We start from the raw sequence: 24,598 nt of genomic DNA, 5'->3' as shown, positions 1-24,598 counted from the left end.
GAGAAATGTTTGTTGAAGTTTTCGATTATCACGGACTTATCAGTGGTGACCGTGTTATCTAGCCTCAGTGCAGTGGGCAGCTGGGAGGAGGTGCTCTTGTTTTCCATGGACTTTACAGTATCCCAGAACTTTTTGGAGTTAGAGCTACAGGATGCAAATTTCTGCTTGAAAAAGCTGGCCTTTGCTTTCCTGACTGACTGCGTGTATTGGTTCCTGACTTCCCTGAACAGTTGCATATCGCGGGGGCTCTTCGATGCTATTGCAGTTCGCCACAGGATGTTTTTGTGCTGGTCGAGGGCAGTCAGGTCTGGAGTGAACCAAGGGCTATATCTGTTCTTGGTTCTGCATTTTTTGAACGGAGCATGCTTGTCTAATATGGTGAGGAAGTAACTTTTAAAGAATGACCAGGCATCCTCAACTGACGGGATGAGGTCAATATCCTTCCAGGGTACCCGGGCCAGGTCGATTAGAAAGGCCTGCTCGCAGAAGTGTTTTAGGGAGCGTTTGACAGTGATGAGGGGTGGTCGTTTGACCGTGGACCCGTGGCGGATACAGGCAATGAGGCAGTGATCGCTGAGATCTTGATTGAAGACAGCAGAGGTGTATTTGGAGGGCAAGTTGGCCAGGATAATGTCTATTAGGGTGCCCATGTTTACGGATTTAGGGTTGTACCTGGTGGGTTCCTTGATGATTTGTGTGAGATTGAGGGCATCTAGCTTAGATTGTAGGACTGCCGGGGTGTTAAGCATATCCCAGTTTAGGTCACCTAACAAAACAAACTCTGAAGCTAGATGGGGGGCGATCAATTCACAGATGGTGTCCAGGGCACAGCTGGGAGCTGAGGGGGGTCGGTAGCAGGCGGCAACAGTGAGAGACTTATTTCTGGAGAGATTAATTTTTAAAATTAGAAGTTCGAACTGTTTTGGCATAGACCTGGAAAGTATGACAGAACTTTGCAGGCTATCTCTGCAGTAGATTGCAACTCCTCCCCCTTTGGCGGTTCTATCTTGACGGAAAGTGTTATAGTTGGGTATGGAAATCTCAGAGTTTTTGGTGGCCTTCCTAAGCCAGGATTCAGACACGGCAAGGACATCAGGGTTGGCAGAGTGTGCTAAAGCGGTGAGTAAGGCAAACTTAGGGAGGAGGCTTCTGATGTTGACATGCATGAGACCAAGGCTTTTTCGATCACAGAAGTCAACAAATGAGGGTGCCTGGGGACATGCAGGGCCTGGGTTTACCTCCACATCACCCGAGGAACAGAGGAGTAGTAGGATGAGGGTGCGGCTAAAGGCTACCAAAACTGGTCGCCTAGAGCGTTGGGGACAAGGAATAAAAGGAGCAGATTTATGGGCGTGGTAGAATAGATTCTGGGCATAATGTGCAGACAGGGGTATGGTGGGGCACGGGTACAGCGGAGGCAAGCCCAGGCACTGGGTGATGATAAGAGAGGTTGTATCTCTGGACATGCTGGTCACAATGGGTAAGGTCACCGCATGTGTGGGAAGTGGGACAAAGGAGGTATCAGAGGTACGGGGAGTGGAACTACGGGCTCCATTGCAAACCAAAACAATGATAACTAGCCTGAACAACAGTATACAAGGCATATTGATATTTGAGAGAGACATACAGTAAGGCATAAAGTAATTGCAGGTCTTGATTGGGAGAGCTAGCTAAAACAACAGGTGAGGTAACAGCAGCTAGTCAGCTAACACAGCAACAGCAGGTAAAATGGCGATGACTAGGCAGAGAGGGTCGGATTAACTACACACAGAGCCTGAGTTAAAACACAAAGCCGACAGATAAAACACAAATAAACAGAATGGAGTACCGTGAATTAATGGACAGTCCAGCAGGCATCAGCTATGTAGCCACGTGATCATATTGTCCAGGGGGCAGCCGTAGATGGAGCAGGGAAGCCGCCACTACGCTAGCACGCGGCGTTTAAAGTTAGTAGCCCGGGGGTGGACTGCTCAGACGGAGGGGGTCTGCTCAGACGGAGGCCGGTTGAGGGCACAGCGGATGGGGTATTTGTCGGCAGACCAGACGTGGTGGTGCGGCGGGGCGCCGTGTCGACAGAGAATCCAAGCCAGATGGCGAAAGAGGTATTGTAGAATTTTGTTAGCTAATTGGTGCTAGCTTCGTGGCAGTGGTGCTAGCTGCAAGCTAGCTGTGAGGATCAGAAGTAGTGGCTCAGGGATTACGGCAGGAATCCGGCGTTGTTGTGGAGAGACAGTCCGATGCTGGTAAATTGGTGAGTAATATCCAGGCTAATAACAGGGCTGGTGTCTGTGCAGAAGGTAAAAGCTGCTAGCAGTGGCTAAAAATGACTAAATAGCTTGTAGCTGATTAGCTGGTTAGCTACTGGGGGTTCTTGAATGTGTTCCAAAGTTAAAAAATAATAGCGATTCCGTATCACATTGGGTGAGGTAGGTTACCGGAAGGTATAATCGAATTAAAAATCAAAAAGAATATATATATATACAAAAAATACAAAAGTATACGAGAGGACGAAAAGAAACACGCCAACACTGCTACGCCATCTTGGATTCCTTGGATTCCTAAACAGCCATCACTAACACAGAGAGGCTGCTGCCTACATACAGACTTGAAATCATTGGCCACTTTAATAAATGGATCACTAGTCACTTGCGCCGAATACAACAGGTGTAGACCTTACAGTGAAATGCTTACACACAAGCCCTTAACCTTAACCAACAATGCAGTTAAGAAAAATACCAACAAAAAAATAAATAAAGTAACAAATAATGAAAGAGCAGCAGTAAAATAACAATTGCGAAAAATTCTGGTCACTACTAGTCTTCCACCGTTTAACCTGAAAGTCTAAGCCTTTGTGAATTATTTTAAGATGGTCATACCATGGATCATTTAGCTATTTGATTTAGAATTTTAGGACCCCTGTAGGAAACCCCGAAAAAATTGTACCTTTACTACTATTGCCCATAGAAACACATTAAATAACACATTAATGAAATGGCAAAAAGACAGTCAAATTGTCTGTCCTATATCTAGGATAAGAACGCTCAGGAAATATTTCAGTTTCTTTGGACACATATTTAACCAATTTTTTTGTTGATAACAAAACTACCTCCATTTTTTTTTAAACTCACCACAGGTTAATGAGAAGGGTGTGCTTGAAAGGATGCACATAACTCTGCAATGTTGGGTTGTATTGGAGAGTCTCAGTCTTAAATAATTTTCCACACACAGTCTGTGCCTGCATTTAGTTTATGCTAGTGAGGACTGAGAATCCACTCTCACATAGGTACGTGGTTGCAAATGTGCATCATTGTCACCACATTTAATTCAGTTTACTTAAGTAAATGGCCTTTTCTAGTTAGTTATTAAGCTTGCAATTGTGTAAGGAATAGAAAAACAAAAAGGCTGAAGCACTACCAATTGGAAGGTAACCGAATCACTCACCATGGTGCACCATGGGGGTTACCTCGTCGCCTGAACCAGGAAGGTTGTAAATAACCACACCAGTGGCTCCACTTTCAGCAGCAGTCTTGATCTTCTCAGCGAAGGTGCAGTTCCCCCTCTGAATAAGGGCGATCCACAGCTCTGAGCTGTTAAAGCCTATCTGGAGACCACAGGCTAAGGGATCTGAATTAGGAAGAATCACCTCTCCGGAAACCGAGGTGACAGAAGAGTGGAGCCCATATAATCCACATTCACAGCTCTGTAACACCGTTTGGTTGTCACTTGTGTTAAAGTAACGCGTTTGAACGATAGCTTTCGTAAATACCATGTCCGCCCCAGCATGTTGAGCAGTTATCAGGCAGAGCAATGTGAAAAATCCCAAGCCGAATCCATATGTGCCTTTCTTCTCCATTTTCCTCTCAAACATACTCGCAACTCCTGTAGTTCAGTCGAGCCCCGTCTTCCTGATCAACGGCTGCCCGGAGCGCTGTACTGTAGGGCAGTAAACTGATACCTCCCTTCTCTGTAACATAAACCAAGTCTACGTCAGTTCTGGTCTCTCTTATCTCAGTGGACCTTGCTCACTAGCTTTAAGTTCAGGTTTACCGGTGAGTGTTAGCCTGTTGATTTGACACATGCTTTTGTTTGCAATATTGCAGTGTTGTATTCCAAAACATGATCTGTCTTCCTTAGTTTCGAGCTAGTGTGCTATTAAAAGTGTATAGGAGGAAATGTTCTAGCAGGATTTAAAATGAGCAGTGTCAACAAACGCATTAAATGTCAATACAATACTGCTGCCATAAAAGTGCACAAGATAATGTGATACCGTAGGCTTAAAACACAGATCTAGCAAAATAACTTTCCTTTGTACATATTTGCAGCAGCATCACAAATTGAAAAGTTAATCCCAATGTGAAACCAGTTTAGGTGGTTTACTCTAAACATTTGAGCCATAAACTATATCCTCTTTATCAGGATGTTTACTCAACTATTCTACCTTCTGTATACGGTAGTTCTATGTACTTTTTCCAGAGCCCATGTAGCTTGTCTTTATGCTGTGGCATAGGGACACATTAAGCATGTGCATATGGAAGACGAGTTGACATAAATATTGAAGTAAAAACCCCTGCAATGTAAAAAAAATCCTCTTTAAAATGTGATTATTTTATTTAATGGTTTAATTATACTTAAAGTAAAATTCCACCCTGAAACTATATTTTGGTATTCATTTCATTAGTCCATTGTTGATATTGTCCCAAAATGTGTTGCTTTTCAGCAATAAAATATTCATGATATATAACTTTAAAAATACAGAAATACTGCCAGTATGATTCATGCCTGCTGTATTTCTGTACTTTGGAAGTTATATATCTTACACTTGATTGCTGACATGCAGCTCAGAACAGCTGAATATGGATTTTAAAGAACTGATTGGGTCTCTGCTTGACACCAACAAACGCCCCAAAACATCTGGCTATGTGCCCCCCCTAAATTGTGGCATTATACGTTTCAGGAGACTTTTAGCCCTCCATAATTGGCTATGAGACTATTCCAGCTCTGTGGGTGTAACATGTATTGACAGTTTTGATACCTTCTGGAAACAAAGCTTGTTTCATAAGGAGTAGGTGTCTGCTGTGCGTTTTTGCTGCCAACTTTACTTTGCTAGCTGCCAACTTTACGTTTTGTTTTTGTTTTTGTTTTTAATTACCGTTTATATTTTTAGTTTTTCCATCGCAACTTTTTTTTCCCTCATTCAACTTTTTCACTCCGGACGCTTTATCTGGACATGGTTCGTCAGCACCTTCAACAGCCGAAGCTAAGTAGTAACATTAACATGATGTCTTCTAATTGCAGTCGCTGTACTCATAATATACAGGAGAACGATCGCCCTACGGCGAGAATAGCTGTGCTGCAAGCCCAGCTTCAGACGCAATCGTTAGGCAAGGGTAATTTCAGTGTAGGAAAGGAAGAAACAGCGTCTGTGCCACCAGTAAGTACAGATAGTAACGTTAGTATAAACCCCCCCGCACAGTCCCCGCAGCCGGACAACTTTCTCATGGCTTCTGGAGGGAAATGCTGTAGGAATGCTCAACTGGTGTCTCTCATTCAGCCGACAGAAACTTTCAACCGGTTTTCCCCATTATGTAGCGAGTCGGAGTCTGAGGCTGAGTCTTCTCTTGTCTCTACTCCTCCCGCTACGGGGTCTGAGACGCCGAAGGCTCCAACCATTAGCTCTGACAAATTGAAAACCCTAGTCATTGGCGACTCCATTACCCGCAGTATTAGACTTAAAACGAATCACCCAGCGATCATACACTGTTTACCAGGGGGCAGGGCTACCGACGTTAAGGCTAATCTAAAGATGGTGCTGGCTAAAGCTAAATCTGGCGAGTGTAGAGAGTATAGAGATATTGTTATCCACGTCGGCACCAACGATGTTAGGATGAAACAGTCAGAGGTCACCAAGTGCAACATAGCTTCAGCGTGTAAATCAGCTAGAAATATGTGTCGGCATCGAGTAATTGTCTCTGGCCCTCTCCCAGTTAGGGGGAGTGATGAGCTCTACAGCAGAGTCTCAGCACTCAATCGCTGGTTGAAAACTGTTTTCTGCCCTTCCCAAAAGATAGAATTTGTAGATAATTGGCCCTCTTTCTGGGACTCACCCACAAACAGGACCAAGCCTGACCTGCTGAGGAGTGACGGACTCCATCCTAGCTGGAGGGGTGCTCTCATCTTATCTACCAACATAGATAGGGCTCTAACTCCTTTAGCCCCACAATGAAATAGGGTGCAGGCCAGGCAGCAGGCTGTTAGCCAACCTGCCAGCTTAGTGGAGTCTGCCAATAGCACAGTCAGTGTAGTCAGCTCAGTCATACCCATACCCATTGAGACTGTGTCTGTGCCTCGACCTAGGTTGGGCAAAACTAAACATGGCGGTGTTCGCCTTAGCAATCTTATTAGGATAAAGACCTCCTCCATTCCTGCCATTATTGAAAGAGATCATGATACCTCACATCTCAAAATAGGGTTACTTAATGTTAGATCCCTCACTTCAAAGGCAGTCATAGTCAATGAACTAATCACTGATCATAATCTTGATGTGATTGGCCTGACTGAAACATGGCTTAAGCCTGATGGATTTACTGTGTTAAATGAGGCCTCACCTCCTGGTTACACTAGTGACCATATCCCCTGTGCATCCCGCAAAGGTCGGAGGTGTTGCTAACATTTATGATAGCAAATTTCAATTTACAAAAAAAAAAATGACGTTTTCGTCTTTTGAGCTTCTAGTCATGAAATCTATGCAGCCTACTCAATCACTTTTTATAGCTACTGTTTACAGGCCTCCTGGGCCATATACAGCGCTCCTCTCTGAGTTCCCTGAATTCATATCAGACCTTGTAGTCATAGCAGATCATATTCTAATTTTTGGTGATTTTAATATTCAAATGGAGAAGTCCACAGACCCACTCCAAAAGTCTTTCAGAGCCATCATCGACTCAGTGGGTTTTGTCCAACATGTCTCTGGACCTACTCACTGCCACAGTCATACTCTGGACCTAGTTTTGTCCCATGGAATAAATGTTGTAGATCTTAATGTTTTCCCACATAATCCTGGACTATCGGACCACCATTTTATTACGTTTGCAATCGCAACAAATAATCTGCTCAGACCCCAACCAAGGAGCATCAAAAGTCGTGCTATAAATTCTCAGACAACACAAAAATTCCTTGATGCCCTTCCAGACTCCTTCTGCCTACCCAAGGACGTCGGAGGACAAAAATCAGTTAACCACTTAACTGAGGAACTCAATTTAACCTTGCGCAATACCCTAGATGCAGTTGCACCCCTAAAAACGAAAAATATTTGTCATAAGAAACTAGCTCCCTGGTATACAGAAAATACCCGAGCTTTGAAGCAAGCTTCCAGGAAATTGGAACGGAAATGGCGCCACACCAAACTGGAAGTCTTCCGACTAGCTTGGAAAGACAGTACCGTGCAGTACCGAAGAGCCCTCACTGCTGCTCGATCATCCTACTTTTCCAACTTAATCGAGGAAAATAAGAACAATCCAAAATTTCTTTTTGATACTGTTGCAAAGCTAACTAAAAAGCAGCATTCCCCAAGAGAAGATGGTTTTCACTTCAGCAGTAATAAATTCATGAACTTCTTTGAGGAAAAGATCATGACCATTAGAAAGCAAATTACGGACTCCTCTTTGAATCTGCGTATTCCTCCAGGGCTTAGCTGTCCTGGATCTGCACAGCTCTGCCAAGGCCTGGGATCGGGAGAGACACTTAAGTGTTTTAGTACTATATCTCTTGACACAATGATGAAAATAATCATGGCCTCTAAACCTTCAAGCTGCATACTGGATCCTATTCCTACTAAACTGCTGAAAGAGCTGCTTCCTGTGCTTGGCCCTCCTATGTTGAACATAATAAACAGCTCTCTATCCACCGGATGTGTACCAAACTCACTAAAAGTGGCAGTGATAAAGCCTCTCTTGAAAAAGCCAAACCTTGACCCGGAAAATATAAAAAACTATCGGCCTATATCGAATCTTCCATTCCTCTCAAAATTTTTAGAAAAAGCTGTTGCGCAGCAACTCACTGCCTTTCTGAAGACAAACAATGTATACGAAATGCTTCAGTCTGGTTTTAGACCCCATCATAGCACTGAGACTGCACTTGTGAAGGTGGTAAATGACCTTTTAATGGCGTCAGACCGAGGCTCTGCATCTATCCTCGTGCTACTAGACCTTAGTGCTGCCTTTGACACCATCGATCACCACATTCTTTTGGAGAGACTGGAAACCCAAATTGGTCTACACGGACCAGTTCTGGCCCGGTTTAGATCTTACCTGTCGGAAAGATATCAGTTTGTCTCTGTGAATGGTTTGTCCTCTGACAAATCAACTGTGCATTTCGGTGTTCCTCAAGGTTCCGTTTTAGGACCACTATTGTTTTCACTATATATTTTACCTCTTGGGGATGTTATTCGAAAACATAATGTTAACCTTCACTGCTATGCGGATGACACACAGCTGTACATTTCAATGAAACATGGTGAAGCCCCAAAATTGCCCTCGCTAGAAGCCTGTGTTTCAGACATAAGGAAGTGGATGGCTGAAAACTTTCTACTTTTAAACTCGGACAAAACAGAGATGCTTGTTCTAGGTCCCAAGAAACAAAGAGATCTTCTGTTAAATCTGACAATTCATCTTGATGGTTGTAAAGTCGTCTCAAATAAAACTGTGAAGGACCTCGGCGTTACTCTTGACCCTGATCTCTCTTTTGACGAACATATCAAGACTGTTTCAAGGACAGCTTTTTTCCATCTACGTAACATTGCAAAAATCAGACATTTTCTGTCCAAAAATGATGCAGAAAAATTAATCCATGCATTTGTTACTTCTAGGTTAGACTACTGCAATGCTCTACTTTCCGGCTACCTGGATAAAGCACTAAATAAACTTCAGTTAGTGCTAAATACGGCTGCTAGAATCCTGACTAGAACCAAGAAATTTGATCATATTACTCCAGTGCTAGCTTCCCTACACTGGCTTCCTGTTAAGGCAAGGGCTGATTTCAAGGTTTTACTGTTAACCTATAAAGCGTTACATGGGCTTGCTCCTACCTATCTTTCCGAGTTGGTCCTGCCGTACATACCAATACGTACGCTACGGTGACAAGACGCAGGCCTCCTAATTGTCCCTAGAATTTCTAAGCAAACAGCGGGAGGCAGGGCTTTCTCCTATAGATCTCCATTTTTATGGAACAGTCTGCCTACCCATGTGAGAGACGCAGACTTGGTCTCAACCTTTAAGTCTTTACTGAAGACTTATCTCTTCAGTAGGTCATATGATTGAGTGTAGCCTGGCCCAGGAGTGTGAAGGTGAACGGAAAGGCTCTGGAGCAACGAACCGCCCTTGCTGTCTCTGCCTGGCCGGTTCCCCTCTCTCCACTGGGATTCTCTGCCTCTAACCCTGTTACAGGGGCTGAGTCACTGGCTTACTGGTGCTCTTTCATGCCGTCCCTGGGAGGGGTGCGTCACTTGAGTGGGTTGAGTTCTGACGTGATCTTCCTGTCTGGGTTGGCGCCCCCCCTTGGTTTGTGCTGTGGTGGAGATCTTTGTTGGCTATACTCGGCCTTGTCTCAGGATTATAAATTGGTGGTTGAAGATATCCCTCCAGTGGGGCTGTGCTTTGGCAAAGTGGGTGGGGTTATATCCTTCCTATTTGGCCCTGTCCGGGGGTATCTTCGGATGGGGTCACAGTGTCTCCTGACCGCTCCTGTCTCAGCCTCCAATATTTATGCTGCAGTAGTTTGTGTCGGGGGGCTAGGGTCAGTTGGTTATACCTGGAGTACTTCTCCTGTCTTATCCAGTGTCCTGTGTGAATTTAAGTATGCTTTCTCTAATTCTCTCGTTCTCTCTTTCTTTCTCTCTCTGAGAACCTGAGCCCTAGGACCATACGTCAGGACTACCGGGCATGACGACTCCCTGCTGCCCCCAGTCCGCCTGGCCTTGCTGCTATTCCAGTTTCAACGGTTCTGCCTGCGGTTACGGAACCCCTACCTGTCCCAGACCTGCTGTTTTCAACTCTTAATGATCGGCTATGAAAAGCCAACAGATTTATTCCTGATTATTATTTGACCATGCTTGTCATTTATGAACATTTTGAAAATCTTGGCTCTCTCTAATTTTCTCCTTCTCTCTTTCTTTCTCTCGGAGGACCTGAGCCCTGGGACCATACGTCGGGACTGCCGGGCGTGGTGGCTCCTTGCTGTCCCCAGTCCACCTGGCCTTGCTGCTGTTCTGCCTGCGGTTATGGAACCGCCACCTGTCCCAGACCTGCTGTTTTTCAACTCTTAATGATCGGCTATGAAAAGCCAACTGAATATTATTCATGATTATTATTTGACCATGCTTGTCACTTATGAACATTTTTGAACATCTTGGCATAGTTCTGTTATAATCTCCACCCGGCACAGCCAGAAGAGGACTGGCCACCCCTCATAGCCTGGTTCCTCTCTAGGTTTCTTCCTAGGTTTTGGCCTTTCTAGGGAGTTTTTCCTAGCCACCGTGCTTCTACACCTGCATTCTAGCTGTTTGGGGTTTTAGGCTGGGTCTCTGTACAGCACTTCGAGATATTACCTAATGTACGAAGGGCTATATAAAATAAACTTGATTGATTGATTGATTGAGTATGGGATCCACCCAAATAATTTTGGTTCCTGGATCCTTTCACAGCCTTATAAACCTGCGTTGAGACAATGACTTATCAATGACCCAAGCCCAGCTCAGTTAATCCCTACCATTGTGTCACTGAGTTGTCATAATGCTTCTGAAAATGTACATTTTCCCAGGGGCATTGGAAGACACAATGTAAGTAACTTAATGTATGTCCCTCTAACTGCCCTGAATGCCCTTGCTGGTCCTGCAGTAATCATTTGCCTATGAACCAGTTATACTGTTAGCACTGAGGCGGTGTGCCCTAGCAGGAAGTCCACTGTATGCAGCTCACCCTGCACTAACATAAATCACATGAGCATGTCTACTTCTGCTTCTCTTCCCAGTAAAGCAATGAAAACAATCAAGCATCCCAGAAAAGTTCTAAAAATAGCCCACGTTAACATACAGTTGATGTCGGAAGTTTACATACACTTAGGTTGAGAGTCATTAAAACTCGTTTTTTCAACCACGCAACAAATTTCTTGTAAACAATTTACAGTTTAGGCAAGTTGGTTAGGACATCTACTTTGTGCATGACGCAAGTCATTTTTCCAACAATTGTTTACAGACAGATTATTTCACTTATAATTCACTGTATCACAATTCCAGTGGGTTAGACATTTACAGACACTAAATTGACTGTGCCTTAAAACAGCTTGGATAATTCCAGAAAATTATGTTATGGCTTTAGAAGCTTCTGATAGGCTAATTGACAACATTTGAGTCAATTGGAGTGCGGATGTATTTCAAGGCCTACATTCAAATTCAGTGCCTCTTTGCTTGACATCATGTGAAAATCAAAAGAAATCAGCCAAGACCTCAGAAAACAAATTGTAGACCTCCACAAGTCTGGTTCATCCTTGGGAGCAAGTTCCAAACGCCTGAAGGTACCACGTTCATCTGTACAAACAATAGGACGCAAGTATAAACACCATGGGACCGCGCAGCCGTCATACCACTCAGGAAGGAGACGCATTCTGTCTCCTAGAGATGAACGTACTTTGGTGCGAAAAGTGCAAATGAATTCCAGAACAACAGCAAAGGACCTTGTGAAGATGCTAGAGGAAACAGGTACAAAAGTATCTATATCCACAGTAAAACGAGTCCTATATCGACACAACCTGAAAGGCCGCTCAGTAAGGAAGAAGCCACTGCTCTAAAACCGCCATAAAAAAGCCAGACTACGGTTTTCAACTGCACGTGGGGACAAAGATCGTACTTTTTGGAGAAATGTCCTCTGGTCTGATGAAACAAATATAGAACTGTTTGGCCATAAAGACCATCATTATGTTTGGAGGAAAAAGGGGAGGCTTGCAAGCCGAAGAACACCATTCCAACCATGAAGCACAAAATAGATGGCATCATGAGGAAGTAAAATTATGTGGATATATTGAAGCAACATCTCAAGACATCAGTCTGGAAGTTAAATCTTGGTCGCAAATGGGTCTTCCAAATGGACAATGACCACAAGCATACTTCCAAAGTTGTGGCAAAATGGCTTAAGGACAACAAAGTCAAGGTATTGGAGTGGCCATCACAAAGCCCTGACCTCAATCCCATAGAACATTTGTGGGCAGAACTGAAAAAGTGTGTGCGAGCAAGGAGGCCTACAAACCTGACTCAGTTACACAAGCTCTGTCAGGAGGAATGCGCCAACATTCACCCAACTTATTGTGGGAAGCTTGTGGAAGGCTACCCGAAACATTTGCCCCAAGTTAAACAATTTAAAGGCAATGCTACCAAATACTAATTGAGTCTATGTAAACTTCTGACCCACTGGGAATGTGATGAAAGAATTATAAGCTGAAATAAATCATTCTCTCTATTATTCTGACATTTCACATTCTTAAAATAAAGTGGTGATCCTAACTAACCTAAGACAGGGAATTTTACCTGGATTAAATGTCAGGAATTGTGGAAAAAACTGAGTTTAAATGTATTTGGCTAAGGGGTATGTAGACTTCCAACTTCAACTGTATGTAGCATAAGAAACAAGGTTCATGAAATCAAAAATGTACTAGTAACAGATGACATTCATATTCTGACAATCTCTGAACCTCACTTAGATAATACCTTTGATGATAGTGGTAGCAATAAGTTTATAACATGTACAGATAAGACAGAAATGCCAAAGGTGGAGGTGTTTATATTCAGAACCACATTCCTGTAAAGCTTAGAGAGGACCTCATGCTAAATACTGTTGAAGTGATAAGGTTATAGGTTCATATGCCTCACCTAAAGCCTATTCTAGTGGGAAGCTGCTATACTAAGTGCAAACAGTCAGTATCTGGATAACATGTGTGAAATGCTTGATAAAGTATGTGATATCAACAGAGAGGTACATTTTCTGGGTGATTTAAATATTGACTGGCTTTCATCAGGCTGCCCACTCAAGAGAAAACTTCAAACTGTAACCAGTGCCTGCAACCTGGTTCAGGTTATCAGTCAACTTACCAGGGTGGTTACAAACAGCACAGGAATGAAATCATCAACATGTATTGATCACATCTTTACTAATGCTGCAGAAATTATCTTTAAAGCAGTATCCAAATCCAGCGCATGTAGTGATCACAATATAGTAGCCATATCTAGGAAAACCAAAGTTCCAAAGCCTGGGCCTAATATAGTGTATAAGAGGTCATAGAATACATTTTGTAGCAATTCCTATGTTGTTGCTGTAAAGAAAATTTGTTGGTCTGTGGTGTGTAATGAAGAGCAACTAAACGCTGCTCTTAACACATTTATGAAATTGCTTATTCCAGTTACTAATAAGCAGTGGTGTAAAGTACTTCAGTAAAAATACTTTAAAATACTACTTAAGTCTGTACTTTACTATTTATATTTTTGACAACTTATACTCCACTACATTCCTAAAGAAAATAATGTACTTTTTACTCCATACATTTTCCCTGACACCCAAAAGTACTCATTACATTTTGAATGCTTAACAGGACAGGAAAATGATCCAATTCACGCACTTATCAAGAGAACATCCCTGGTCATCCCTACTGCCTCTGATCTGGCAGACTTAGTGTGTTGGAGTGTGCCCCTGACTATCCATAAAATAAAATAAACAAGAAAATGGTGCCCTCTGGTTTGCCTAATATAAGGATTTTGAAATGATTTTGAGTTTTACTTTTGATACTTAAGTATATTTTTGAAATAACATTTACTTTTTATACTTAAGTATATTTAAAATCAAATACTTTTACTCAAGTAGTATTTTACTGGGTGACTTTCACTTTTACTTGAGTCATTCTCTTATCTTTACTTTTACTCAAGTTTGGCAATTGGGTACTTTTTCCACCACTGCTAATAAGCATGCACCCATTAAGAAAATGACTGTAAAAACTGTCAAATCCCTGTGGATTGATGAGGAATTGAAAATGTTTATGGTTGAGAGGGATGAGGCTAAAGGAATGGCAAATAAGTCTGGCTGCAGAACCGATTGGTAAACGTACTGCAAATTAAGAAATCATGTGACTAAACTGAATAAAAAGAAGAAACTATACTATGAAACAAAGACAAATGACAGAATGATAGTAAAAAGCTTTGGAGCACCTTAAATATAATTTTGGGCAGAAAGGCAAACTCTGCTCCATCATTCATTGAATCAGATGGCTCATTCATCACAAAACCCAGTGATATTTCCAATTACTTTTATGATTTTTTCATTGGCAATATTAGCAAACTTAGGCATGACATGTCAGCAACAAATGCTGACACTACACCAGTATAACTGATCAAATTATGAAAGACAAGCATTGTACATTTTGAATTCCCTACCGGGGTCTGACAACTTGGGTGGAAAATTACTGAGGATAATAGCGGAAAATATTGCCACTCCTCTTTGCCATATCTTCAATCTAAGCCTACTAGAAAATGTGTGCCCTCTGGCCTGGAGGGAAGCAAAAGTAATACCGCTACCCAAGAATAGTAAAGCCCCCTTGACTGGCTCAAATAGCCTTTGGAAAAAATGGTGTTTGACCAGATACAATGCTATTTCACTGTAAACAAATTGAAGAGACTTTCAGCACGCTTATAGGGGAGGACATTCAACAAGCACAGCACTTACACAAATGACTGATGATTGACTGAGAGAAATTGATGATAAAAAGATTGGGGGAGCTGTTTTGACATTATCTGCTGATGGAAAAACGTATGTGTTATGGCTTTACACCCCCTGCTATATTGTAGATAAAGAGTTACCTGTCAAACAGAACACAGAGAGTGTTCTTTAAAGGAAGCCTCCAACATAATCCAGGTAGAATCAGGAATTCCCCTGGGCAGCTGTCTAGGCCCCTTGCTTTTTCAATATTTACTACTGACATGCCACTGGCCTTGAGTAAAGCCAGTGTGGCTATGAATGTGGATGACTCAACACTATACACATCAGCTACTACAGTGAGTGAAATCACTGCAACACTTAACAAAGAGCTGCAGTTAGTGTTTCAGAACTGGTGGCAATGAATAAATTAGTTCCCCAAAAAATAAAAAAATAAGAGCATTGTATTTGGGAACACACTAAATGTATTGGGTAAATGAAATGAAGTGTAATATTTTTAACTGTATATAAATCTCTTAATGTTGCTGGACCCCAGGAAGAGTAGCTGCTTCATTGGCAGCAGCTAATAAGGATCCATAATAAATACAAATACAAAACATTTTGGGACTATATCAGCAATGGACTAATGAAACAAAAACCAAAAGTTTTCCTTTTTCTCCAGATACTCAAACCCCCAGTTTAAAAAAACAGAAAATTGCCACAAACAATATCTACAAAAATATTTCCAGAATTTAACAATAAAACGTGATTGCCTAATCATGTTAACAAACAACAAATTCATTTCATACATATTGTGGTCCAATATATTATCCAAAGCGATATCTGTCATTCTATACACCTTGGTGATGAGAACCTCTTCTTTCTCTCCTCCCAGATGACAGAGGTCAGGGATACACACAAAATTAGTGTCTTTCAGCTCCGCAGCAGTTGACAAAATCTCTTCTGAAAGAACAAAATAGAAAAACCAGCATACACAAATAAAAAAATATTTAAAGTAACTGTCCAGTTAAAATCTCACTTTTAAAAGTTGATCAACTGTTAACTCCATACCCAAATAACGTTGTTGACGCATCCTATACTCATATGTGGCCAAAGGGAGAAAAAAACACCTCAAAAACCCCACCTCAACCTTGTATCTCAAACAGACCGTTTCAAAAATGCTTGCCATTTCCTCAGAGGATGATGTCATCCTCCTGTGGAGGATGAGCTGGCCAATCAGTGGTCTACTCGCATTAGTATTTTTAATGACCGCTATACACCCACACCATTCTGTTGTTGGGGTACGCCAACACCATTCTAATACATAAAATCTGCTTTTTAACATCCTTTATTACACTTTTTTTGGAAGGAAAACTATTCTACTCTTATTGTAATTAATTATATGTCATATTTCATAGAAATCTGGAAACACTGGACAGTTACTTTAAGTTGTAGAAACATTATGCATACAGCCCTCCTGAATAGTGTCTACATTTTACATAATTAATGAATCGATGCTTAATATTATGTGTAGACAGAATGTACCATGAAAATCATGTTTGATTTGACCCTACACTGTACCATGTAATCAATACTCAGTCTAACCTCAGGACTGGACAGCATATTTGCCATAACTGCTCTCTTAAGTGGACTCGAGTTTTAAAGTTGAAAGCCCCACTTGAAGGTCAACATTAGGAAATTTGATATTGTAAATATGCTTGTGAGCAGGTCATGAACCACGAATAGTTGTCGGCTTGAAAATAGCCAGGGTCTTCCGCCTCAGCTAAAAGCAGTGCCCCATGACTGGCTCCCAGGGGTGTGTCTTTATCCTCCCCTCCTGTCCCCCTCTTCCCGGTGTGTTACCGGGTTCAGGGAGAGCAGCTTCACTCAGGCTCAGGGGGTCTGCGAGAGGTCAGAGGAAGCCTGCAGACAGGCAAGACAGAAGTGTGTTGTCATGGGGGTCTTGAGACAGACCTAAGGACCTGCAGTCCCCAGATGGCATCACAGGAACAAAAGCAGCATTGATGGCCATCAACTGGTTTATAGTGAGAGAGAGAGAGAGAGAGACATGGTAGTGTGTGCAACTCCTGTACTCACAAACAATACAGTTAGTATAACATACAAAATTATACATTCATGCATGTCCTATTTCAACAAAGGGAGATGTATAATGAATCAAATCAAACTATTTTAAGTGCATTTAAAATAGTATACAATCAACACATTTTAGAGTAAAACAATGAAAGAAGTAAAAGCAAACAAGCAATAAAGTATTAATAAAACAAAAACACTAAGGATGTATAAAACAAAATCCCTGATTAACTCGAGTCAAATGAAAGAAATGCAAATAAATGATGAACAGGAACCTCTACATTACCAAATATTGTGGTCTTATAGTATCCTTTGCAGGCTACTGGTGAGAATGTGTCTGTGGTTTGCTCTAGCATCCACCTGGCAGCATGGAGGTTACTCTGCTGCAGCAGAAGGGTCTTGTCGACAAATCTGAATATCTGAGAAAGGCACTCTGGGTTAACACAACTAGAATGTAAATGTGTCAATGGCTTGATGTGCATATTTTGGTGTCCGAATGAAATATTTTCCCAAAATCAACAACCAATATATACACATTTTATGTTAGGAAACTATGCTCTTTCTCTTTTACTTTGTCCTAAAAGAGTTAATGGTTAGATGTGATTTTTTTTTCACTTATTCATTCTGTGCACCTGTCCAAAAACGAAATACAATCTATATAAGTGTTAATAAAACATCTTAAATCATAACAAAACTGTCAAAAGATTATTCTGGCATGAATTTCTAATGGTCTACTGCACTACACTTTTATATGGGTAAGACAGTTTAGGCAGAAAGGTTTTAAATACTTGAAATACTTTTGTCCGGAAAATTAGCCTTCATGATTATCATTCGGTGCAACTGACATGAAGTCACCATTTTGGATCAAATCACATGATGATACTAGTGACAATATGTGACATCATTAAGATGCCTGTGAGGCAGCCTTAGATTAAGAAGGAATGTTAGGAAGTTGCTCGTAAATGTTTAATAAGTTCACATTTCCACTCCCTGTCAGGTTTTACCCCCCCAGAAAATGCTAAAAAACAATACAAATTTTGAATTATCTGAAAAGCTTGTATTTTATTTTGATACTCAAGATGCATACTTAAAGGTAAAAGTCAAGTTCTCACATGGGTGCACAAGCAGTTGCCTGTAAAACATGTTTACGTGAGAACAAGGCATTTAACCCACTATTCCTGGGTAGGCTGTCATTGCAAATAAGAATTTGTTCTTAACTGACTTGCCTGATTAAATAAAATAATAAAAATAACTGTTTGTATGCAATATTTGCTTTGTGGCCTTCACCACAGATATTGCTCTCCAGTTTTGTGATGAAACGTATGTGTAGTTGAATTTATTCCGTGACTGTTGTCTTTTTGTTGTCACGGCCTTATTGTATATCACGGTGGCGAATGAACGAATGGGTTTGAGCAAACAACCTAATTATCACAACATAGGTTATAATATGACTTTTTTACTGGCTTGGCTTTCTCAGTGATTTTACTCACTTACCGCTACCGCCCCTTTGTAGGCCAGGTACTGAAGGTGATTGGGGAGGAAGTGCTGATCACTTCTATGCAGCAGTATGGAGTGAGGAATGTTTTTGTCTGGTCATCTGTGCCAGACATTACCTTGTACTATGAAAGAGATGTGAAGGCAATGATCAGTGAGCCCAAGCCCTTGAGCTTAAGAGCATCTCGGCTGTCCGACACAGACTGGGCTGCTTTCTTGTCACATAAGTGCAACATCATCAAACAAACTGAGGAATGCAAGTTTGATAATTGTCAACTTGAGTTTCTGTTACAACTTTTGCTGCAATGAAATCATTTGTATTTAATGGTTGAACCTCATGAATTGCTATCACATTTATAATTGTTTTAATCTTGCACTGTTCTGCACAAACTTAAACATATCTGTGGATGTTTTAATGTTACAATAATGTTTTTACAAGACATTGCACAGAGCAATTTCATTCGTTTTTAATCAAATGAGTAATTGATGTAATGTAGAACACTTTCTTAAACGTTTTGTATTTTAATGTTTTAATGTCATTACTGTACTTCAAGAACTTTACTATGTATGTATTACATTGATTCTTAACTGTTTTAACATTGTTTGAAAAATGTATCATAGTGCAGAATTTTTATCATTTTTAGAAGTTCATTGCCATGTTCATGATGAAATGTTTCTGCGTGATAAACATTTGAGTCACATTTCTTGTAATTTATTAAGCACTAAAGGCATCATTGTAGTTGAATAAGAAACCATACTGTTTATGTATGTGTGTGTTTCTGTAAGAGGGAAAGAGATCTGCCTAAAAAAAATGACACTGTAAAATAATAGTCATTCGGTGCAACCAGCAATGATCATTCGGTACTTAATGGTTAAAAACAATAACATTATTATATTGTCTAATAAAATGCAGAGAAGCTCAGTCTAAGAGAAAAATGCATTTTTGTAAAATTGTATACGGTTTTAATTTCTCTAACAGAAGTTTTAGTTGACAGTCATTCAAAATGTGGGGTCGTCCAGTGAAAAATAAAAAAATTATACCGTAATTTTTAACTGCTTTGATATTGAATAACGGACACCATGTTTATATTCATATTTTACTCTTCTTTGCTAGAAATAATGGTCAGAAAACATTTTTTATATAAAAAAAATGTATGGTCAGACAGGATGACTTTTTTTAGGAAGTAAATTTAACTTGCATAAAAAGCGACAAATCCTGAATGTGCAAACACATTGTAGGTAACACTCAAGGGAACATAAAAAGTGTTTCGAAATTAATATTTTTTCCCTTTTAAATTGTTTTTGAAAATCTTATTCGTCATTGACCCAAATATTCTGACACTTCTCGTCTCTGCTTCAGCCACGAGCTGCTTTAAAAAAAATCCATCACAGTCCGTAACCACTCTCTCTTGGAGCGCCGTCACTCTGTGGAATATCTTAGAAACAAAATATAGTAGGCATATCAGTGTCACTAGCCTTGTTGCAACACCCCTCATTAATGGCAAGCAGTTTCCATGGTTCCAGACAGACAGCATAGTTAATTTCTCAGGCTTGCCATGCTTAGTTCATAAACAGAGTAATAGAAGCTAGGCCACAGATAAATGTTGAGATAGTATGTTCATGTGGCTCAGCACTCTTATACCTGATGGACTTTGTTGTCCACTGGCTCTGGTTTGGTCTGGGTTTCTATCTAGTGGACCAACTTCTTCCTCTGATTCAGAATCACTCTCTCTTCCAGCTCCACATGCTCCTATTCTTTTTATTTATTTTATTTTTTATTTTACCGTTATTTTACCAGGTAAGTTGACTGAGAACACGTTCTCATTTGCAGCAACGACCTGGGGAATAGTTACAGGGGAGAGGAGGGGGATGAATGAGCCAATTGTAAACTGGGGATTATTAGGTGACCATGATGGTTTGAGGGCCAGATTGGGAATTTAGCCAGGACACCGGGGTTAACACCCCTACTCTTACGATAAGTGCCATGGGATCTTTAATGACCTCAGAGAGTCAGGACACCGGTTTAACGTCCCATCCGAAAGACAGCACCCTACACTGGGCAGTGTCCCCAATCACTGCCCTGGGGCATTGGGATATTTTTTTAGACCAGAGGAAAGAGTGCCTCCTACTGGCCCTCCAACACCACTTCCAGCAGCATCTGGTCTCCCATCCAGGGACTGACCAGGACCAACCCTGCTTAGCTTCAGAAGCAAGCCAGCAGTGGTATGCAGGGTGGTATGCTGCTGTAAAGCCACGGCCAGCTTCTCTGTGAACAGACAAAGCTCTCATAACCTGAGCTACTGGGTGGGTCCCTGATGGGCATAGAGAACTGATTATGGCAGATAGAAGTTGATCCAGTACCTTTTCTCTTGCATCCTGGCCCGAGTGATGTAGCATTGCTTTATCACTCTAAAAGACAAAATACAATTATTCTAAAACACGCAAGTGACGTCATCATGACAATGTAAAATATACGAATAAAATTTCAAATGCCGTAGTAAAAGGGAGTTACAAGTACAATTTTAAATGTTTAGTAATGTTTTATAGCCCACCTGTGTTTTGAAACTCACCTCACTTGGGTTGTTTTCCGTCTGCTGAGCTTTGCACACCAGAGGGCGCTGTTTCCCTGTGTTTCAGTTACGTCTACAGTTTTCTGATCACTGTGTGGGTTAGGTACAGCCACAACAGTCTCACACACAGACTGAATAGTATTCTAAACTTGACTTACCAACAGCAAATCATTCCTGTACAGGTAACAGTTATTTTTTTTGTCTTTCAATGTATCCTGTCCTGTTCTTGTAAAAAAAAACAATGCACCGACTTTAGAAAAAGAGAATTAGTGTGTTAAAAAAACATGAAATGTGTTATATACACTGAGTATAGCAAACATTAGGAACACCTTCCTAATATTGAGGTGCACAACTCTACAAGGCGTCAAAACCATTCCACAGGGATGCTGGCCCATGTTAACTCCAGTTGTGTTAAGTTGGCTTGAAGTCCATTAGGTAGTGGACCATTCTTGATAAACATGGGAAACTGTTGAGCGTGAAAAACCCACCAGTGTTGCAGTTCTTGACACAAACCGGTGTGCCTGGCACCTACTTCCATACCCCGTTCAAAGGCACTTATATCTTTTGTCTTGCCCATTCACCCCCCTGAATGGCACACATGCACAGCACACCACCCTAATGGCTTGCCAGATGCTGCTGGAAGGAGGCACTCTTTCCTTTGGTCAAAAAAACAAACAACAAATATCCCAATGCCCCAGGGCAGTGATTAGGGACACTGCCCTGAGTAGGATGCCGTCTTTCAGGTGGGACGTTAAATGGGTGTCCTGACTCTCTGTGGTCACTAAAGATCCCATGGCACTTATTGGAAAGCTGCCGTGGTCATCCCCCTCTTCAAAGGGGGAGACACCCTGGACCCAAACTGGTACAGACCTATATCCATCCTGCCCTGCCTATCTAAGGTCTTCGAAAGCCAAGTTAATAAACAGATCACTGACCATCTCGAATCCCACCGTACCTTCTCCGCTGTGCAATCCGGTTTCCGAGCCGGTCACAGGTGCACCTCAGCCACGCTCAAGGTACTAAATGATATCATAACCGCCATCGATAAAAGACAGTACTGTGCAGCCGTCTTCATCGACCTGGCCAAGGCTTTCGACTCTGTCAATCACCATATTCTTATCGGCAGACTCAGTAGCCTTGGTTTTTCTAATGACTGCCTCGCCTGGTTCACCAACTACTTTGCAGACAGAGTTCAGTGTGTCAAATCGGAGGGCATGTTGTCCGGTCCTCTGGCAATCTCTATGGGGGAACCACAGGGTTCAATTCTCGGGCCGACTCTTTTCTCTGTATACATCAATGATGTTGCTCTTGCTGCGGGCGATTCCCTGATCCACCTCTGCGCAGACGACACCATTCTGTATACTTCTGTCCCTTCCTTGGACACTGTGCTATCTAACCTCCAAACGAGCTTCAATGCCATACAACACTCCTTCCGTGGCCTCCAACTGCTCTTAAACGCTAGTAAAACCAAATGCATGCTTTTCAACCGTTCACTGCCTGCACCCGCCCGCCCGACTAGCATCACCACCCTGGACGGTTCCGACCTAGAATATGTGGACATCTATAAATACCTAGGTGTCTGGCTAGACTGTAAACTCTCCTTCCAGACTCATATTAAACATCTCCAATCCAAAATCAAATCAAGAATCGGCTTTCTATTTCGCAACAAAGCCTCCTTCACTCACGCTGCCAAACTTACCCTTGTAAAACTGACTATCCTACCGATCCTCGACTTCGGCGATGTCATCTACAAAATAGCTTCCAATACTCTACTAAGCAAACCAGATGCAGTTTATCATAGCGCCATCCGTTTTGTTACTAAAACACCTTATACCACCCACCACTGCGACCTGTATGCTCTAGTCGGCTGGCCCTCGCTACATATTCGTCGCCAGACCCACTGGCTCCAGGTCATCTATAAGTCCATGCTAGGTAAAGCTCTGCCTTATCTCAGTTCACTGATCCCGATAACAACACCCACCCGTAGCACGCGCTCCAGCAGGTATATCTCACTGATCATCCCAAAAGCCAACACCTCATTTGGCCGCCTTTCCTTCCAGTTCTCTGCTGCCTGTGACTGGAACGAATTGCAAAAATCGCTGAAGTTGGAGACTTTTATTTCCCTCACCAACTTTAAACATCTGCTATCTGAGCAGCTAACCGATCGCTGCAGCTGTACATAGTCCATCTGTAAACAGCCCACCCAATTTACCTACCTCATCCCCTTACTGTTTTTATTTATTTACTTTTCTGCTCTTTTGCACACCAGTATCTCTACTTGTACATGATCATCTGATGATTTATCACTCCATCTGCTAAATTGTAATTATTCGCTCCTATGGCCTATTTATTGCCTACCTCCTCATGCCTTTTGCACACAATGTATATAGACTCATTTCCCCCCCCTACTGTGTTATTGACTTGTTTATTCCATGTGCAACTCTGTGTTGTTTCTGTCGCACTGCTTTGCTTTATCTTGGCCAGGTCGCAGTTGTAAATGAGAACTTGTTCTCAACTAGCCTACTTGGTTAAATAAAGGTGAAATAAAAAATAAAAATAAAAGTAAGAGTAGAGGCGTTAACCCTGGTGTCCTGGCTAAATTCCCAATCTGGCCTTCATACCATCATGGCCACCAAATCATCCCCAGCTTCTAATTGGCTCATTTATCTCCCCTGTAACTATTCTCCAGGTCGTTGCTGTAAATGAGAATGTGTTCTCAGTCAACTTACCTGGTAAAATAAGGGTTAAAAATAAAATGTCTCAAAGCTTAAAAATATTTTTTTAACCACCGCTTCCTATACATTGATTGAAGTGGATTTAAGAAGTGACATCAATAAGGGATCATTGCATTCACCTGGTCAGTCTGTCATGGACAGAGCATGTGTTCTTAGTTTTTTGTGTACTCAGTGTATCTAGAGTTAGAAAAATGTATTGACGTGTCACTCCACAATGATACTATAATAAAAAAAAATTTTTTTTAAACATTGTGGACCACTCAAACTGAGTTTTGAAACACTAAAAACAATCATCGGCAAACATGGTACAGGCGTAATATATAATGCCTTACATAACCTATACACATTTATGCATAAAGTTTAGCGGCTAAAGGGACAATTAGGCTCTTATAAAAATAAAGTATCCGTTGGAGGATAAGGTGGCAGGCTTTGGCACTTACATTATTGTTACCTGATAAAATGTCACATAATTGGTTATTTTCATCAAGACTGTTAAAATTTAGATTTTGGCAGGACAGCTGACCAAAAGATCCTCCTTAAATTCATTGTATAACCCACAGTAAAGCAATCAATAAAGCCTAACTGGTCTGACAGTGCCTCCTCTGGCCATGCCACATACTGCACAGCAATGATCTGACCTTGGATTGCCAGCTGCTTGTGCTAATGATAATGCAGACCCTCCATCTCCCTCTTTAGGTAATTTGCAGCAACCAAAAGAACTTAAGCTGGTGGATGGGAAATAAATATGAAAATTATTAAATGGTGATGTCTGCTGTGGTTAAAAAACAACAAACATACAAAAACCAGTGTTGCATATTACAGACATCTTTCCTTCTTGAAAAGGTTCACCTCACTCACCTGAGCCATCTGCCACTGACTGTGTGAATATCTGAGGGGTGTGAGGGAAGCAATAATGGCCACCAACAACAGTCTTCTTCAGCATAATGCTGTCCTTCAGTCTTGGTCCACTGGACGAAGCTTCACC

At 41.6% G+C, this 24,598-nt stretch overlaps 2 protein-coding genes and 1 long non-coding RNA gene across 4 annotated transcripts in view; 1 reads left to right on the top strand and 2 right to left on the bottom strand.

The window, feature by feature from the left end:
* Positions 1-3,965, bottom strand: part of LOC129815589 (E3 ubiquitin-protein ligase RNF128-like) — a 37,250-nt gene extending 33,285 nt beyond the window's left edge. Inside the window, exon 1 of the mRNA XM_055869540.1 lies at positions 3,442-3,965. Coding sequence (XP_055725515.1) covers positions 3,442-3,868 — 427 coding nt within the window. The 5' untranslated portion in view covers positions 3,869-3,965. The remainder of the gene's footprint in view (positions 1-3,441) is intronic.
* Positions 3,966-3,976: 11 nt separating this feature from the next.
* Positions 3,977-10,651, top strand: LOC129815599 (uncharacterized). Of its 2 annotated transcripts, none has more exons than XR_008753451.1 (2): positions 3,977-4,049; positions 9,898-10,651. XR_008753451.1 is itself a non-coding variant. In XM_055869563.1 (2 exons), the coding sequence occupies exon 2, from the start codon at positions 5,228-5,230 to the stop codon at positions 6,221-6,223; it is 996 nt and encodes a 331-aa protein (XP_055725538.1). In that variant the 5' UTR covers positions 3,992-4,049; positions 5,165-5,227; the 3' UTR covers positions 6,224-10,651. The 2 variants fall into 2 exon arrangements, 1 of the variants encoding a protein (XP_055725538.1); XM_055869563.1 differs by having other exon boundaries at positions 3,992-4,049; positions 5,165-10,651.
* Positions 10,652-14,323: 3,672 nt separating this feature from the next.
* LOC129815610 (uncharacterized) lies at positions 14,324-24,457 on the bottom strand. The gene is made up of 2 exons (XR_008753452.1): positions 17,101-24,457; positions 14,324-16,758 (listed from the first exon to the last, which is right to left on the bottom strand). It is a non-coding gene; the product is annotated as an uncharacterized LOC129815610 (long non-coding RNA).
* Between the last annotated feature and the right edge of the window lie 141 nt (positions 24,458-24,598).

The sequence above is a fragment of the Salvelinus fontinalis genome, chromosome 2 (genome assembly GCF_029448725.1).
Source record: "Salvelinus fontinalis isolate EN_2023a chromosome 2, ASM2944872v1, whole genome shotgun sequence".
Taxonomy (NCBI): domain Eukaryota; kingdom Metazoa; phylum Chordata; class Actinopteri; order Salmoniformes; family Salmonidae; genus Salvelinus; species Salvelinus fontinalis.
Note: the sequence above shows the minus strand (reverse complement) of the source record. Positions and strands in the feature narration are given on the sequence as shown.

Bases quoted from the DNA above. Each gene is read 5' to 3' on its own strand.
- LOC129815599 (XM_055869563.1), top strand. From the start codon at position 5,228: ATGGTTCGTCAGCACCTTCAACAGCCGAAGCTAAGTAGTAACATTAAC.